Source organism: Strix uralensis, chromosome Z (assembly GCF_047716275.1).
Source record: "Strix uralensis isolate ZFMK-TIS-50842 chromosome Z, bStrUra1, whole genome shotgun sequence".
Classification (NCBI taxonomy): Eukaryota; Metazoa; Chordata; class Aves; order Strigiformes; family Strigidae; genus Strix; species Strix uralensis.
Genome location: NC_134012.1, coordinates 69,738,124 through 69,755,040, shown reverse-complemented (window position 1 = coordinate 69,755,040; position 16,917 = coordinate 69,738,124). Strand labels below are relative to the sequence as shown.

The window sequence follows — 16,917 nt, the reverse complement described above, 5'->3', positions numbered from 1 at the left end:
TTAAAGGATTTCCAAAGCACATGAGAACAACTTGTATGTGTAACTCTGTGTGTGCCCTCATGTGCAGAAATGTAACTAGGTAGTTTAGGCTATTTGGGAAAATAACAACCTTTAAAATTAATCCAGCTCAGGGTTCATCATCACTGAATTTATTTATAAGCTTTACTATATTCCTGATTTATAGACCTTCCACAGTAGTCAGGACAACTCCTTCCACTACAAGGCAACTAATGGAAGGATTCAAGAAATGGGCACAGAGCTGAAAAAATTTGGAAAAGACCATTACAGGGATTGTACCAAATTCCAGATACCCGGTGTACTAATGTGATGTCTTCACTACACAAAAGAAAACCCCAAATCCTTCTCTTTCTTGGCCTAAAAGTTGTGTTCTACAATATGTTGAGGTTTTACTGTCTTTTTAGGAATGAAATTCTGTTCATTTTTAGGATGTTATCTTCCAGAATTAATGGAGATTACTTCTATGGGTGTTCAGAGATGGATTTTATATAGATAAACTGAGAGGAGAAATAAGCTTTCAATTGTGCTTGCCTGATTTACCTACGAGGTGAACTACTACTTAGTAGTACTCCAAGGATCTAATATATGTAGTCCGCTTATCTTCTCAGATAGAAAATACATCATGGTCCTTGACTAAATGTAGTTAGTTACGACACCCTTTGCAGTCAGAGGTATTCTAGGAGGTAGGGTGCCTCTGTTGCACTTCCACAAAGATAAGTTGTACTATTGGCATCAAAAGGCTAGGACTATGTGACAAAAGCTAACTCCTGTGGTTTTTTTTTTAAATGTGGCACCGAAATGCAAAGAACCTTTTAAAAGAAACAGTTCTATTTCTGGTTTTCCTGCTTTAATACATAAATTCATTGCAGTGTTATTCAGATTTGAAACTACCTGGTATTACTATAGACTAATACTGTTTTCAAGGAACTAACTCTTTTTCAGATCTCAGCAGTTGGGAGCCCCTTTTCTGGTACTTTTAATTCAGTTATTCATAAAATCTTGCTTACTGTAGCAGTAAAAGTCTTGAATTCTGAATTACAGGTAGCCAGGCTGGGTTTTTTTGGCAGAAGCTCACCTATTAATACTCACACCTGCAGAATTTATGACACACATTTAAATTGGTTCTCACATTGAGACTGGCTTTCTTGTCTCATGTACAATGCTGAAACCACAGCCATTCACACCACTAGTCTTTTTGACCCTTAAGACAGCATCTCCTCTTACTATCTTTGGAGCGTTTTCCCTGAGACCATTAATTTGTGTATTTTGGAGGGGGGAAGGGAGGAAATTGAGTAACTTTTTCAGCCAGCCATCCTAAAAATAGCTCTTCCTGAGGTAAAGTCTCAGAATTTCCAGTCAGAGGTAACAGATCTTGTTGACAGAATTGCACAAGCAAGAACCAGGGAGGGGGAGGGAGAAGCAGAGATTTAGCTCAAAAAGTAGTGAAAAAAAATCCACTGACTTGGTGCTGCTCCAGTAAGTAAGAAGATTATTCTTCCACAAGAGTTCTCCATGTTAATTGGTTAAAAAAATACTTTTCTCTCCACAAGGAGAAAACTGTGGAGTCTTCCCTCCACTCTGGTCACAGCCCAGATTTCAGGAAGGTACTTCCTCCCTTCCCAGCTCCATGTCATTCTTGGACAAGAGTCCTAGACAGTGTTAAACTCCTGTGCATGTAGCCAGGTGAGAAGGATGGTCTACGTCCTGCAGTTTTGCAGAAGTGGCTAACTACTTCCTTCCTATGTTTTTCAATTGCCAGAGCTACAAACTCCACCTACTTATTACCTCAATGGGCTTTGTACTGCATGACCAAGTAGTTTGCAATTTGGTTTCTTTTGGTAGAAGATCAGGTGTTGTGTTCTTGTAATTAAGATTACTGCCTTTAAAGTAACAGGTACCTGTGCCAAACAGAGTGAAAATGAAGGGGAAACTTTCAGTTTCCAAGTGCCTGCTGGTTTTAGTAGTCAGATTTTTATAGATTCATTTTTCTTGTGGTTTGTGGGGTTTTTTTTGTTATGTATAGTAGCTGCTCTTGTACCTCATTTATCAAAAAAATGCTATGAAACCTACAAGATTTAAGACCCACTCTAAAAGAGAGTGACTGAATGAAACAGGTGTTTTGAAAATGCTATGTAACTAGTTCCTAGAACAGGGATTCTTAAATTTAACTTGCTTGCATCTCACTGATGGCAGTTACTACCAGCTTTGTGCCATTCCATTCGTGTGTACATCATTTCCATCTTCAAACAATATTTCCATGCTGCTAAATTGTGATACCTTTATCAAAGTTTGGGTGCCTCTGATCTTTAGAATTAACTTTGGAATTTATTTTTGGAACCACTACAGTAGTGAAAAAGAGTATGTAGTATTTCCTTGAGATCAAAGGTGTGCTTCAAGGGATGGTAAAATAAGGGAGTTTTCTTGCATGAGCATCCAGTGACTCTGCCATCAGAAGGTGTCACTTTCCAGAAAAAGTAAGCTCTTCCTGCAGAGTCCTCATTTTGTCCAATTTCTTGCCTGTCTTTCTGATGTGATGTTTCAGACTGTGTGTGTATACAGAAGACAGTATTCATGTTTAAAAGACTTATGGGTTGTGAAAGACCTGTACCTCATGAAAGACCTCAATAAGGCATGCAGCTGGTTCTGGTTCTGTTTTGACTTACACACATGGTTTCATTTCATTGGATTAAATCAGATGGTAAGCAGTTCACCACACTATATATATTGTCTTTAATATAGTAAATTAATGTAAGATTTCAGAGATTTCCTGGGGAATTACTTGGTTTTGATTTATACCATTATTTGGAATTCTGGAATCTCTGCAGTGGGGAACTATGAAGTCTTAAGTGAAAGCATTATTTCTTAGAAGTGTTTTGATTTAGCAAAAATGACACTTTCTTTTCACACTTGAGCAGATGTCTAAAATTGCGGGGAATAGTTGTCATAATTTTGTAACTATTTTAATGTGAAATTTAAACTTTTTGTCTCCTCTGAAATGGTTAAATAAATAACCTTATTAAAAAGACAAAATTTCTACTTCCTCTGATTCTGCTTCATAGTGTAAACCAAACAACAAAGGCCACAGGATGCTTAAATGTGTGGACTAGTTAGGAAGTTTGAAGATGTTACCTGTAAGATAAAGTGTCTTCTCTACAATGACACTCCACATGCCATGGCAGTGGGAGAGGGAGTGTTTTATCCATACCTTCACTTTACAAAGAACAGTTTTCTCATTCTTAGTGGCCTTGTGGCAAAACTTAATTTTCCTTTCAGTACTTGAACGTCCTCTGTAGATTCATATCTGAAGGGACTTCTTCATGTGTGGATCTTCCCACAGTGGCGAGTTGCCTTTTCAATATAGTCCCTGTGCACGCCAGATCTTTTTGGCACTCTTTGAGTTTTCAGCATGGAGAATGTAGCAAGTGAGGGAGCAAAGTATTCATCATGTAAAAGCCTCCTAAGAATTAACACCTGCTAAAGTTTATTTCTCAAGTAGTCATTCATCTTAAGAGAATAGATTCTAGAGTGACAGGTCCAAGGAAATTATAGGTCTGTGTAAAAGTGCAAGGAATGGTCTGTGGGGTCCCAAGGCTTTCTTAGAAGGAATGTGAAGACTTTCACAGTGTCATCATGTGGTGGTTTAGTCCCTGCCGGGGTCTGAGACCACGCAGCCACTGCCCCTCCCCCACAAAGGGAGTAAAATACAAAGCCCCGGGGCTGAGATAAGGAGAGGTTTAATACAACAGTGCAACAGCAACAAAACAAACAACAACAATAACAATAACAGTAATAACAATGAATAGAGCAAGGTATGTACCAATACAGCAGTGAGAAGAGCGATGGCATAACACAGGTGTTAACTGACCCGACCGTATCGCTTCGGCGCCCGGACGTGATGTCCGCATGGTATCTGAATAACCCGGCTAGAGCTCCCCCCTCCACTGCTGGGGAAACTTAACCCTATCCTGGCTAAACCAGGACACATCACAAGATAATTTCTGTTATACTCTTTCAGATACTTGTGCATTATGAGAGAGTCTGGGTTCAACAGTCTGACTTTTTGTTTTGATTTTTGTTTCACAGTGTGAAAGCTAATTTGAATTAATCCTGCATCCAGATTCTTACAAACAAGTTAAGCCAAAGTCTTGTATCTGTGACTACCTTTGGTATCAAGCCATGCAAAACCTGTGGAATCATAATTCCAACTGGAAAACATAACTCGTGTGGTGGTTTAGCCCCTGGCGGGGTCTGAGACCACGCGGCTGCTGCCCCTCCCCCACAAAGGGAGTGAAATGCAAAGCCCCAAGACTGAAATAAGGAAAGGTTTAATACAACAGTGCAATAGCAACACAACAAACAACAACAATAACAATAACAGTAATAGTGATAGCAATGAACAGAGCAAAATAGCTACCAAATACAGCAGTTTGAAGCACGATGTACAAAACCACGAGTGCACCGCGCTCCGCGCCAGGAAAAATGTGACCTGCCAGGATGTGACGTCCTGTCCGCATGGTATCTGAATAACCCTGCTAGAGCTCCCCCCCACTGCTGGGGAAACTTAACCCTATCCTGGTTAAACCAGGACAACTCGTCTCAAGCTAGTTAGAAAGTTGTCCCACTTTTCCCCATGTTTTCTCAGAATGCCTTCCAGGTTAAACCTGGGCCACAGTTCACATTCACTGAAGGCCACTCCAAAAGTTAATATAAAGAGGTCACTTAAAAGCAAAATTAGGTTACAAAAATGATCCTAAAAATGTTCATATGTCTGAAGATTGTCACAGCTGTGGAATGGTTACTTAAAATGGTTCGTTTGTATAAATGGTCATGACAGACTTTACTCTCATGCTGTTCTTCCCGCTTGTATTTATTCCATTCCAGTTTGCTCTGCTGTGCTTCACATCTCCAACAATACAGTCAGACTGCTTCCTCCTATTGCTTCTCATTGCCTCAGCTCCTCATTTTGCTCCAGTTTGTGCTGGAACAGCACACAGTGCTCTCAGTCCTGGTGCCAAGTGCCATAGCGGTGCCTTGTTACATACAAGAGCTCATTCATCAGCTTCATGACATCTCACGTTATGTGTATTTACACACAAAATTGTTTCAGTGTTCAGATGAGACCACTGCTTTTAGTTACCAGAAACATTTGAATGGATTAAAAATATCTGAAAGAAAGTGAAAAAGCAACATTTGGTTGCATTTGAAGAGCTTGGCCAAAATTCTTGCTTACAGTTGGCGAATTAGAAGGCCAGAAAGCACTCCGATCTGATGAGCAATATTACTGTGCTCGCAGAAGCCCAGAGCTGTCATGCTTGGCTGCTCTACCATCCTCCTTCCTTCCACTCAGAATCAGGATGTGTATTTTGGTATTGCATTGTAGCTTTTGCATGCTTTCTAGAGATGGCACTCAGTATGTGTCATTTAGAGGAAATCCCAGGCTACTTTCATGTACTCTCACTTGATAAGGAGAGCCTCCATTAGATGGCAAACAAAATTATGTGCAGTCTTCAAACACCAGCAATATGTTATTCAATTTGAGTTGAATAATAACTTCATTTCAGAAAAGCTGTCTTCCCTCTTTTTAATACAGTATGTTCAAATGCTCTGCTAATTATCCTATGTCCTTTCCTTTATGGGTAGATATTGATGAATGCAGCATCATCCCAGGAAACTGTGAAGGCGGTGAATGCTCTAACACTGTAGGAAGTTATTTCTGCATCTGCCCACGGGGTTATGTCACATCTGTGGATGGCTCCCGCTGTATTGGTAGGTATTGCACCCTATAGTCTTTTGGAGCTCTCAAGGTTATTAAGGCAAGTTATACACAGCAGCATCAGAACTTCTATCCCACCACCTAGCACTCCCCCCCGCACCTCAGGACCTCACTATATGCTAACTCACTGGTACCTCTGATCCAGCTACTTAAAATTCATAACATCTTCCTCTGATGATCACTGCCATTGCAACCATCTTTATGTAAATAGTAGATCCCTCTGTGTCAGCTGTATTGTAGCCAGGAAACTCCTGTCTGAGATCTGGATCTTCTTAGAAAAAAAGCAATTACTATCTCTATTGTCTAAGCAAATATAGGAAATGTTAATTATATTTGTTTCTCTAACTTGCATCTGATGAAGAAAAAAGCTAAGCTTGCTTTGGTTCTGAAGGAGCAAACATTTATCCTTAGTCAGTATTTCAAGTTCCATCCCATATAGCTTTAGAGACAAATATAAGGCACATATATAAACTCAGAAGGCATTAAGTAGTGTATGCTGAGGTGCCATTAATTTGCCTGGAACAGATAATAAAACAAATATTAGATTTCAGTAGACTGCAGCTCTTACAGCACAATTTATTTAAAACCTGTTCCTATATTATAAGAAAGATGTGTGCTTTTTTTCACATGTGATAATTGCTTTTATACAGCTGCACATGTCAAATATATGGTATAAGCCATTGTGATGAATTAACTAAAAATACTGTATACTGTGTGTAAAAAACATTGACAATTGCTAATAATAGTGTCTTCTCTAGATCTTATGTGGTTCTTCTTATTTCAGACATCTCAGAGCACTTTGTTCTCATGTTGGGAAAGGGATGAGAATTCCTAAGATGTTTCTGAATTACAGATAAATGCCAGTAGCAACACAAGACCTACAAGTGATTTCACATGGATAATTTTCTGCACAATGTAGCCAGCTTTTGTTATCCAGGTTTATCTGAGGAGTGCCAGACTTCAAATATATCGTGGCTGGCCTCAGGAATACTGAGAACCTATGATTTCCAATATGATCAAAATTTCTGTGGATTTTGGCATGTTTTACAATCTGGTTTCTAAAGTCGGCTCCCAAACCCAATTGCACACAAATCACATGCCCTAGTCCACTAAGGCCCTTATGTCACAGAGTCTCTTTCTCTTAAATGAACATGTGTCTGAGAGTTCTTGTGCTCTCAAATGTTTATAGTGTTGGACTATAATTTGAATACTTGAGAAGTATAATTTCCCCTTTACTTAGGAGAAAAGTGAAGAATGTAATCCTTATTAATACAAATTATTCTTCCCAGTTGAAGATAAATATTTGCTTTTAACCAAAATATCAGGATGTGCTCAGTTATTGTATCATGTCTTTCCAAATTAATTGAGCTTTTCTCATAGTCAGCATTCAGGAGTGTGACAATAAAAGATCTAGGGTGTGTTCTTGAAGGAACTAGAATATACTAAGTACTGACATATTTATATAGAGTAGTTTTCACATGGCACTACTGAAAATACTGTTGTCCATTTGGTCTGCTGAGCAGAGCAGACTGGATAGCATTTCTTCAATCAGATACATCTACACCAAGGAAAAATTCATTAAATGAATTTAGTGATATTGAGGTTACATGAAATGTGTCAATTTTTGTCATAGTAGGCTTTTTGTATATTTGTATCTAGTTTCTGTTTGTATTGCTTTGTATCTTTTGTATCATCTATATTTCCTGTTAGCTTGAGCGGACTTTAAGATTGCATGTTGGATTAATGCAAGACTAGCGTCACTGCAAATATGTGATCCTGCGCTAAGCTAGATGTGGAATGTGTTGGTGCTGATCACCTTGGTTATTGGGTGTGTTCTAGGGTATTTTTGGATTTGGTTTTGTGGGTCTATTAATACTACTTTTTACACATTTTAGTCCTTCCATGAATTGAATAAGGGAAAGTAATTTTGAGAGTTCATGTTACTATTTTTTGTTTTTTTTTTAAATTAACTTCCAGATCAGAGGGCAAGTACATGTTTCTCCAGCATAGTGAATGGCCACTGTGCACAGGAGCTTCCCGGTAGGTTGACCAAAAGGCAGTGCTGCTGTGAGTCTGGCCGGTGCTGGGCCATCGGGTCTGTTCCAGATGTGTGTCCTATCAGAGGATCTGGTGAGTGGCTTGTTGGTTGATTGGTTGTTTTTCTCCGTCTTGCTGTCCATTCCAGTTAGGATGGAGGTCACTGGTATATTTTAAACTGCTTTAAAATGTAGGCTAAATGGAAAAAAGAAAGTCAGGAATTACATTATTATTCTTTCTTGTGTTTTTAATACTGATGTTACCATCTGTGAACCATTTTTTTCTGGTCCATGATTGTTTGGGACTGGTTTCTTTAATGTCCTTTTGTTGACTTTGGAAGTAGTTCTTGGGAAATGGGAAAGATTTTGTGGTCAGGCTCAAAGAGGAAATGACTCTGTGGGTCCATAGTTCATTTTGATTTAAAGGAACAGCTGCTCTCTTGTGCCATTACATTTTGGGTTACTTTGAACTAGAAATGCATCAGTATTTCACTTACTCTTTCAACTCTGCTCACAGAACAATGGTCCACATCCCTAGTGAAACGTATTTTCAGTTTATCTATATCAAGATCTCTGAGTGACCAGGGAGTTACAGTCCTGCTGGCAACACATCAACAAAAAGGTTTCAACAAATAGTTGTAAATTATAGTATTTCCTTTTATTTTTTTAGTGTCCTTCCTTAAATAACACCTGTCACAAACATGGGATCTGCCTGAGATTAAGAGTGGGAGAGGGAACAAACAACAAAGAAGCGAGGAGTTGGTGTTCAGTTTTTGTAGCATACAAAGATCTGTATCTTCTTTATAAGCTGACTCTAAAGAGTTGATTTACTTTATGCTTCTCTGTGCATTCCTGTTTTAATAGATGAACACCGCAGACTGTGTGTGGATGGCACTCCTGCTGGAGGTGGTTCCAGGGGTGTTGGGACTGGAGGAAATGGGTTCCTTCCTGGTGGCAATGGTAATGGCTACAGTCCAGGAGGAGGAGGATTCATTCCCATCCCTGGAAGCAATGGTTTCTCCCCAGGTGTAGGCGGAGCAGGGGTAGGGACAGGTGGTCAAAGTCCCGCTGGAAGTGGCCCAGTAATTACAGGGCTAAGTAAGTACTTGCATTGTTGTGACTTGTTTCTCTTTTTTCTTTCTGCTTAGTTTTTAGTCTAGAAATGATACGGTGTTCTTAACACATAAAAATGCCTTGGTATTCAAACACATTTAAGAGCCCTCAGCTGATACATTAAGGAGTTCAGGAGCCCTTTTTTTAACAAGAGTTCGGATGAAGAGATTTTTTTTCTTCGCTTCAGTTATAGAGTCCTTGAGCCTGTGCTGTCCCTGCTGATGTGTCTGTGTGCTGAAACTCCAAATTTCTAAGTGTTTTCAAAAAGCCACCAGGGTTTAAAATAAACCGTTCTCTTTCCTCGTTCTTCCAAATGTAAAACTTACCGATTCTGCAGGAACACTGCCTTGACTGGAAGCTCAAGGTGAATAATATTCAGAGGGAAGTCTCATATATGTAAAGTTGCTTATAACATGTGCAAGCACATCTCTAGGATCAGAGCCATAAAGTTAATAAAATGTAAGGAGTATTACTAAGACAGGTACACCAAAAATAGTAAACATTCCAAAGTAAACAGACTGCTTCGTCTTTCACCCAAATCGTGGTTTATTCATGAGGCCACTCACAATCTCATCAGGCTGTACACATAAATGGTAAATCATAATTACAACTGTTTGTCTGATGTTTTTTTTGTTTCTGAGAGCTAGTTTTTGTTAGTTAACTGTCATGTCAACATGCTTGGAAAAAGATACTTGATTTGGTGCATATATTTATGCACCTGATAACATACTTTCTGAAGCCAGCTATAATCTTCATATTTACTTCTATTTGAAAATATGAATATTTTTCTCGTGTTCTGGTTTTTTTATTAGCAATACTCAATCAGACAATAGACATCTGTAAGCACCATCCCAACCTCTGTTTAAATGGACGTTGTATACCAACCCTTTCTAGTTACCGATGTGAGTGTAACATGGGATATAAGCAGGATGCAAATGGTGATTGTATTGGTAAGTGCACATTACTAAAATCTGTTATTCACTTTTAAAATGCTAATATGTTTCTGCTTTAAGTCTGGTTTTAAAAATAGCAAAGCATATTCTTTTTCCCCCACATACATATTCATTTTAATGATACTACTGTTGTGAAAGAGAGCGCAAAGACGATGGTACTACTTTCACTAGAATAATTTAAAATCTTCATGAGAGTTATCTGTTTCCTTAAAAATAAAAAAAATCTTTAATCGCAAGTATTGATATTGAGTATTCCTTGTCCTTGATGGGTATTGTACATTTTTGTCTTTACATTCAGTAAAGTAAGTTCTGTTTCATGTTCTCTTTTGTTACACTCAAATAGCTCTATTTTTACTACAGGAGTTAGTGTCAAGTTATGTTCAAGATAACGAAGGGCAGAATTTATGTTTTACCTACTCGTGAGGATGAATGACAGTTTGAAAGATATCAAATAATTAGAAAAATGCACGAGTTAACTTTTGGTTATATTTACATTCCATATGAAAATATTGAATGCTAACTTTTTATAACAAGAGCTGAATTTGGAATTCCGCACTTTTGTTCAGTTACTGTGGACTTCACTCTTGCAATGTCAAAGGCTCATCAGGTATTTCAGGGGAAATACAAAATTTGCGGGTTCTTGTGGGGTAGTTGTGTGGAGAAGAATCCTGTATGCAGGATATAGCTTAGAAAATGTATAGGATCCTAAATAGAAAGGTCTGGTTATATTTTTGATTGAACATTTGCTTAATGAGTCTTTATAAAGAAATTTGAGATCTGTGAATGAAAAATGTTATACAAGATCTTGTTAGCGATAGGCTTTTCTCCTGAGCTTCGGTGACCTTTTAGACTTCTGTTCTTAGTGTTCTTAGTTTCAATAACCACTGGCACAAAAGAAATCATTCTGTGCCTTTGGCTCCTTTTTGGCTTCCCAGCCAGATATTAATGTACTAATTTCATCTGAGAGTGGCTTTTGAGATTAGTCCAGAACAGGGTTTAAACTCTGTGGTTAAGCCTGTTGTGAAATGCTTCCTTCGCTCTGTCTTTGTGCCCCTTTATACTTCGGTCACAGCAAGTACAGCTATATGGATTTAATTAAACTTCTAATTTTCAGTTCTCATTGAAGAAATCATGCATGAAAAAATAAAGTAGGACAACCATTTGTGTTTTAAAAGTCCCATCAGATTTATATGTCTGGGTGCTGAAATTGACTGACTGAAAGATAGACTGTGTTCTTAACAGCTGGCTGGTATTCTGTCTCTTTTATGTGGAGTCACCCTGTAGGCCACCAGCCTTGCTATTCACCTTCCACTCCAGGCTTGTGATAATAGCGAAGTTGTATCTGATTTTCAGTTTGAGGTTAAAGTTCCTGAAAACTGTGAGACTAGATTGATAGGTGCATGGAAACAAAATATTGTTGACCTGTTTAATCCTCTAACACACAGTTATGTGCCCAGGAAAAAGGTGTATTCATTTAGGGAACTTAGTCTGGACTTTGTAATGCACACCTCAGCATGAAACAGTGATCTGAAAATTTTGGATGCACTGGGATCAAAACAAAAATTTCAGCTGGTTTAAAAAAGCAGAATGTGCTGTGCCAGCTACAGTAATGTCCTAGATTGAAAGTGGGGAAAAAATACCAATAATGACTTCCAGCAAGTTTAAGTGTCATTTTGTCTATTTTTTTTGTGTGAAACAAACCAGTCATCACTAATGATGCTAAGACTTCAGTGGGTTGCCTTTTGAGTGATTGCTTGTAGTCAGAAGACTTTCTATGAGAGTATACTTTATGAATATTTATCTTAGATAACACAGCTTTGTTTTCTGATAATGTCTAATTGTATTATAAAGAAATAGCCAGAGTATCCTCAGTGCCGCACTGAATCGGTGATTTGTGAATGGTAGTTGCTGTAAATCACACAGAAAGTTGTCTTGGAAATGTAGGCAGGGACTTAACTACATGGAATTTCTGTGTATACTGATACATACTAAATGAAGTTAAAGGCTTGCTTGAATCTAACTTGGATACTCATTACTGAAAGAACAGTCTTGGGGCATTGGGAACCGTTACCTTTCACTGCATGGGGTAAGGTTAATGGTATATAAATGAACACTGCTTCCATACTCCTCTATCTCTCTGGCTGCCTACTTCCCAGGCAATAAAGTAGGAAGCCAGAAATCATTAGATATTTTTGTAAAGAGTTAAAGAAAAGTTTAATTTCAGAATTATCCTGCCAAATCAAAAAATAATAGCATCACATACTGTTCTCTGACCTAAACTTGTATTATGCTGCTCTCATATATCTCTGATGGGTCAAGGAATGGTAAGTGTCTTAAGTGATCTGCCACTGAATGGTCAGTCCCTTTCCCCAAAATGATAGGCAGTTGTAATATTATTACCTTTCCTTATTTCATTCTGTTTATAGAAACTCTGGATAAAACGGTAGAGTCTTTGAAAGTGGCAGCAAGCCTGTAAATCTGCTGTGTTGAATGTTAGTTGTTTTGCGAATACCAGTCTCCATATTTAAAATTCTGTAATATATCTTCAGACTCATTGCAGTAAGTCTTAAGGGAAGCTTGGAAGTTCCATACTGTGTCTAATGAAATTCTGACAAGTGTTACAGGTGAAACACTGAAAACTGGAGATAAGTGTGATGCAAGTGGTGAAAGAGAAATATTTGACACTCAAGAGGGGTGGTCTGGGAGATAGAATAAATGGGTTAAATGTCTCTGTCTCAGATGTTTCCTGTTTGTACTGCTGGAATATGCATGCTTGCAATGCAAGCTCAAAGCCAACAACTCCTTTATATTAACATATATTTGCCATTTCCCTCTTCTATCAAAAGCTTATAAAAATAAGAGCATCTTAAGATGCATATTTTGTATGGAAATCATCTGATGCACATGGCTTTGAAAGGATTTTCTAAGCTTAAGTCAGCTATTTCATAGAGAAAACACTGCATTCCTGCTGTACAATTTATAAATTAATTTACAGTGAGATCCATTTCTAGCATGAACGTTTTCTTTAACAGATGAAGCAAGTTGAAGCCTATAATAAGATCATAAATGTCATTCTCTGTAGGAAAACTAAACAAAATAGATGAATGCCATATCTAGTATTTATAAGTTTCCCCTGTCATCCCCTATACTGAAGCAAGGTAAATACACAGTAAAGTCATTTGGATTAAGACATTTGACAAACTAGTCATGTGAAAATGTGATTTAGAGTTTGACATTTTGTTGGTAGCTGAGGACTTTGTTCTGAAGGAATTATGTGTGATCTTCCTGGACCTCCCACATCAGCTGAGCACGGAGGAAAAAATACCCAATCTAGCGCTCATGAGAAGGGGCATCCCAATAGCCAGGCATGGTGGAGAAGCACGAGAGCAGGAAGCTACTATAGTTACATAGAAGTCTACTGCAGTATAAAAATGCAGTTAATGTTTTCTTCACTGTATTTAACACTTTGAATTTCTCTTTTCTTTATCTTGCTTCATTCTTGTGGTTTTACTGGAGTGGTGCTATCAGCTGCTATGCAAATATGAATGAGCTAAATATTCATGAGAAGGAGGTATTTGATTCTTCTATTTGCTTTGCCTTTATTCATCTAGCTGTTTACCCAGAATGATCTGATAGTATCTAGGCACCAAGAGTGCTGTAACCAGCTCATTAAATCAGTGATTTGATTATTGATGCTATAGGTTTTAACTATGTATGCATTAAAACAGTAAATCCTGTGAAATATATGGCCTTGTTTATGGTTAAATTAGAACAAAACTTAACCTTTTGCCATTTTTTAGAATCAGGTCATTCCTGGCACAGTGCTTTCTAGAAGTACATATTTATTCAGCGTATAAATGTCTTGAAAGTTTAATTTCTCATTCCATCCCATTATTTCCAAGATGTAATAAACTAAGTTTTAGAAGTAGACCTGATAAAGGGTGAATACAAATGATCACCAAAATTATGCTGGGTTTTTCCTGGTATTTCTGGTAGCATACACAGCAAAATGCATGGAAAATCATCATTACTAAGAACTGATCAGAAGTGGCTTTACTTAGCCATAGCTTCCTAGGGCAGCTTACAGCCGGATACCAAAAAGCCCTCAAGTCATCACTGTCTTTTGGGTGTTAAAGCCTACCTAAACGAAGAGATGAGTAATTTCAGACCTGTAAGTGAAGTGGAGGGCATAGCTGTAGGGATAAAAGTCAAGTTAGCAAAGGTGATTGATGAAGAAAGAGGGATTTCATCAAGGGATCAGTTCAGTTTATAATCTGTAAATTTAGCTATAGCAGAGATGAGCTGCACATGTCATCGTCTGGTCGCTACAGGAGAAACTGAGCCAGCAATCCTGCTTGCCAGACCAGAGGGGTGCATTTGTTCCACTCCCTAGTTCACAGAGGGCAAGGATCCTGGGAAGTTCTGTAGAGGAGCATAAAGGAGAGGAGCAATCCGTGTTATTTTAGAACTGGGAATAACTGTCTCGGGCCAAAGACAGAACTGACTCATTGGTAACCACTTGGGATCAAATTTGGGATAGGTTCTTGAAAGGAGTTAAAGTTTTCAGTGCCCTGTGTCAAATGGGAATTATTTCTGAGCAGTTACCTAAGATTTAAGGTGGTTAAGGTGTATTTGGTGCACGCAAATACCAAAAACCTTTGGAAAGGAAAATAAGGTACATTGTAGAGAAGGGCTAGATTAAATCTGGCATTGTTCAAATACAAAGACTGGGGTTGAGGATGCAATGGGGCATAAGTAGTTAGATGTGGTACGCAGATCATGGTCTTTTTAAGAATGCCTCCTGCTGGTGTGTGGCCCCTTCTCACATTTCTACAATAAACTTGTAATATAATGGGGGGGTGGGGGTGGGGTGGGATGTCATGATTTGCTCTAATTTTAAAATGCCAATTTTAATTTGTATTGGTTTTATTCCGAAGAAGAATTAAGTGTTGTTCACTTTCACAAGGCAGGTGTCAGATCCCATGTCTCAAAATCCTCATACTTTTTCTTTTTTTTGGCTTTCAAGATGTGTATAAATGACGTAGGAGCATTTCACTTATTAAAAATGTCTGCCTAGTTGGACTAAGAGCAGATCTGAGTTCTTAGGAAAGTAGCAATTTTGCACCAAGAACAAGTTTTAATATTTAGCATTTAACTGTTAGTTACTGTCTTTTTCACTTAGAAACTTCCAGACTTGAAAAAAATGTTGTATACATTGTGAATTCACTAATGCTCCTCTGTGCTGCCAACAGATGTTGATGAATGTACATCAAACCCATGCTCCAATGGAGACTGTGTCAACACACCTGGTTCCTATTACTGCAAGTGCCATGCAGGTTTCCAGAGAACTCCTACCAAACAAGCTTGCATCGGTAAGATGTTCTGACCCCTTATGTCAAATCCCACTGGAGTTCAAAACACAGTTAGCAATGCAATTTCAGTAAATCTCAACAGTTGTTATATTAATTGGAGCTCTAGTTCTAGGCTACCATTCCATTTGCTCTGTTGTTGTCTTTTAACATTTATCCATTATTCTGGAGTATCTATCGCTTGGCCAAGGGATTCCCCAGCTGGGAGTTCTACAAAAAAACCAAGAAATAGACTAGTAGTATGACAGGTGTATATTTATGTATGTATGCAGATGAATGTGTGAGTACTTTTTTAAAGGTGTTGATAAAGTAATTGCTGAGCATCAAAAAATGTAGCATTTATTATACAGTCTGTCAAACAATAATTTTTCCTATCTTTGATGCAATAAGAATGAATTTTTAACCATCTTTGGAAATTTTTTTCTAAGTAATATTTAAATAACATGTCAGTATTTTTCTAAGCAGTAATTGTCACTATATACATTTTTATCTTACAGTAATTCTCTGATTCTGTGGTTTTATTTTTTTGCCTTAGATATAGATGAGTGCATCCAGAATGGTGTTCTTTGCAAAAATGGACGGTGTGTAAACACTGATGGAAGTTTCCAGTGTATTTGCAATGCTGGGTTTGAACTGACTGCAGATGGAAAAAATTGTGTGGGTAAGAACTCTTATAAATAATGGGGCAGGCACTAGCTTGGTGATTCTAGAAATTGTACTTCATACTACAATTAAGGATCATTAAGGATTACCTTTTTTGAAATAAGGTACAACATGAGGTGAACTTATAGCCCCTGCATTCAAATAGCTATTGTATGGAACTGCGTGATTTCAAAGAAAACTTGAGGTAATACTTTTTTGAAACTAATCTTTCCTCGAGAGTCCCAGGTAACTCAGTGCCAAGAATAACATTTTTTCCTAAAGCTTCATAGCAAGTGTTCCATGTATCAGCACTGCTGAAGAAGTAACTTTTTAATTTTGACTATACTGTGTCTAAAACAAACTTCATAGGTAAACAATAAGCTCTTAATTCTATCAGGTAATTGAAGCTTTTATCCTTTCATGTGAGAAAGAAAGACATACCCTGTTCTCCTATACACAGTCTGCTGAAACATGAAAAGTAACTGATCACAATGGGAAAAAAAATTGCTGCATTGTCTGTAGAGTGAAAAGAATTTAATCTTCAAGTGAAGGGATGTGTCACATCAGTCCTGATCATTTATTTTTACTGTGTCATCTTCTGGAAGGTGCGGAACTATAAGCAGTTTTCTTTGCACTGTTTTGCAGACCATGATGAGTGTACCACTACAAACATGTGTTTAAATGGGATGTGCATAAATGAAGATGGGAGTTTTAAATGCATCTGCAAACCAGGATTTGTTCTGGCTCCAAATGGGCGTTACTGTACTGGTATGTAGAACTGAGAGGTAACACATTAAGACAATCTTGGTTGAATCTTGATTGAAAACAGTCCATTAATTCATGCAGGAATGGCAATCTCGTCACATGGATTTAATATCATACTAATACCTTACTAACTCACTACAGTAGATTTCTTAAGCTGCTTAGAATAGAAATAGGTCTTTAACTTACAGAAGGAAATAACTGAATTATTTAATAGTATTGTGAAAGCTACAACAGATGATAAATTAGCT

The 16,917-nt window shown here is 37.8% G+C and overlaps 1 protein-coding gene across 1 annotated transcript in view; it reads left to right on the top strand.

Moving 5' to 3' along the window:
• The window catches only part of FBN2 (fibrillin 2), a 175,620-nt gene that overhangs the window by 57,999 nt on the left and 100,704 nt on the right, over positions 1-16,917 (top strand). Inside the window, exons 8-14 of the mRNA XM_074855232.1 lie at positions 5,659-5,784; positions 7,769-7,921; positions 8,692-8,925; positions 9,753-9,890; positions 15,146-15,265; positions 15,798-15,923; positions 16,550-16,672. Of these exons, the coding sequence (XP_074711333.1) occupies positions 5,659-5,784; positions 7,769-7,921; positions 8,692-8,925; positions 9,753-9,890; positions 15,146-15,265; positions 15,798-15,923; positions 16,550-16,672 (1,020 nt within the window). The remainder of the gene's footprint in view (positions 1-5,658; positions 5,785-7,768; positions 7,922-8,691; positions 8,926-9,752; positions 9,891-15,145; positions 15,266-15,797; positions 15,924-16,549; positions 16,673-16,917) is intronic.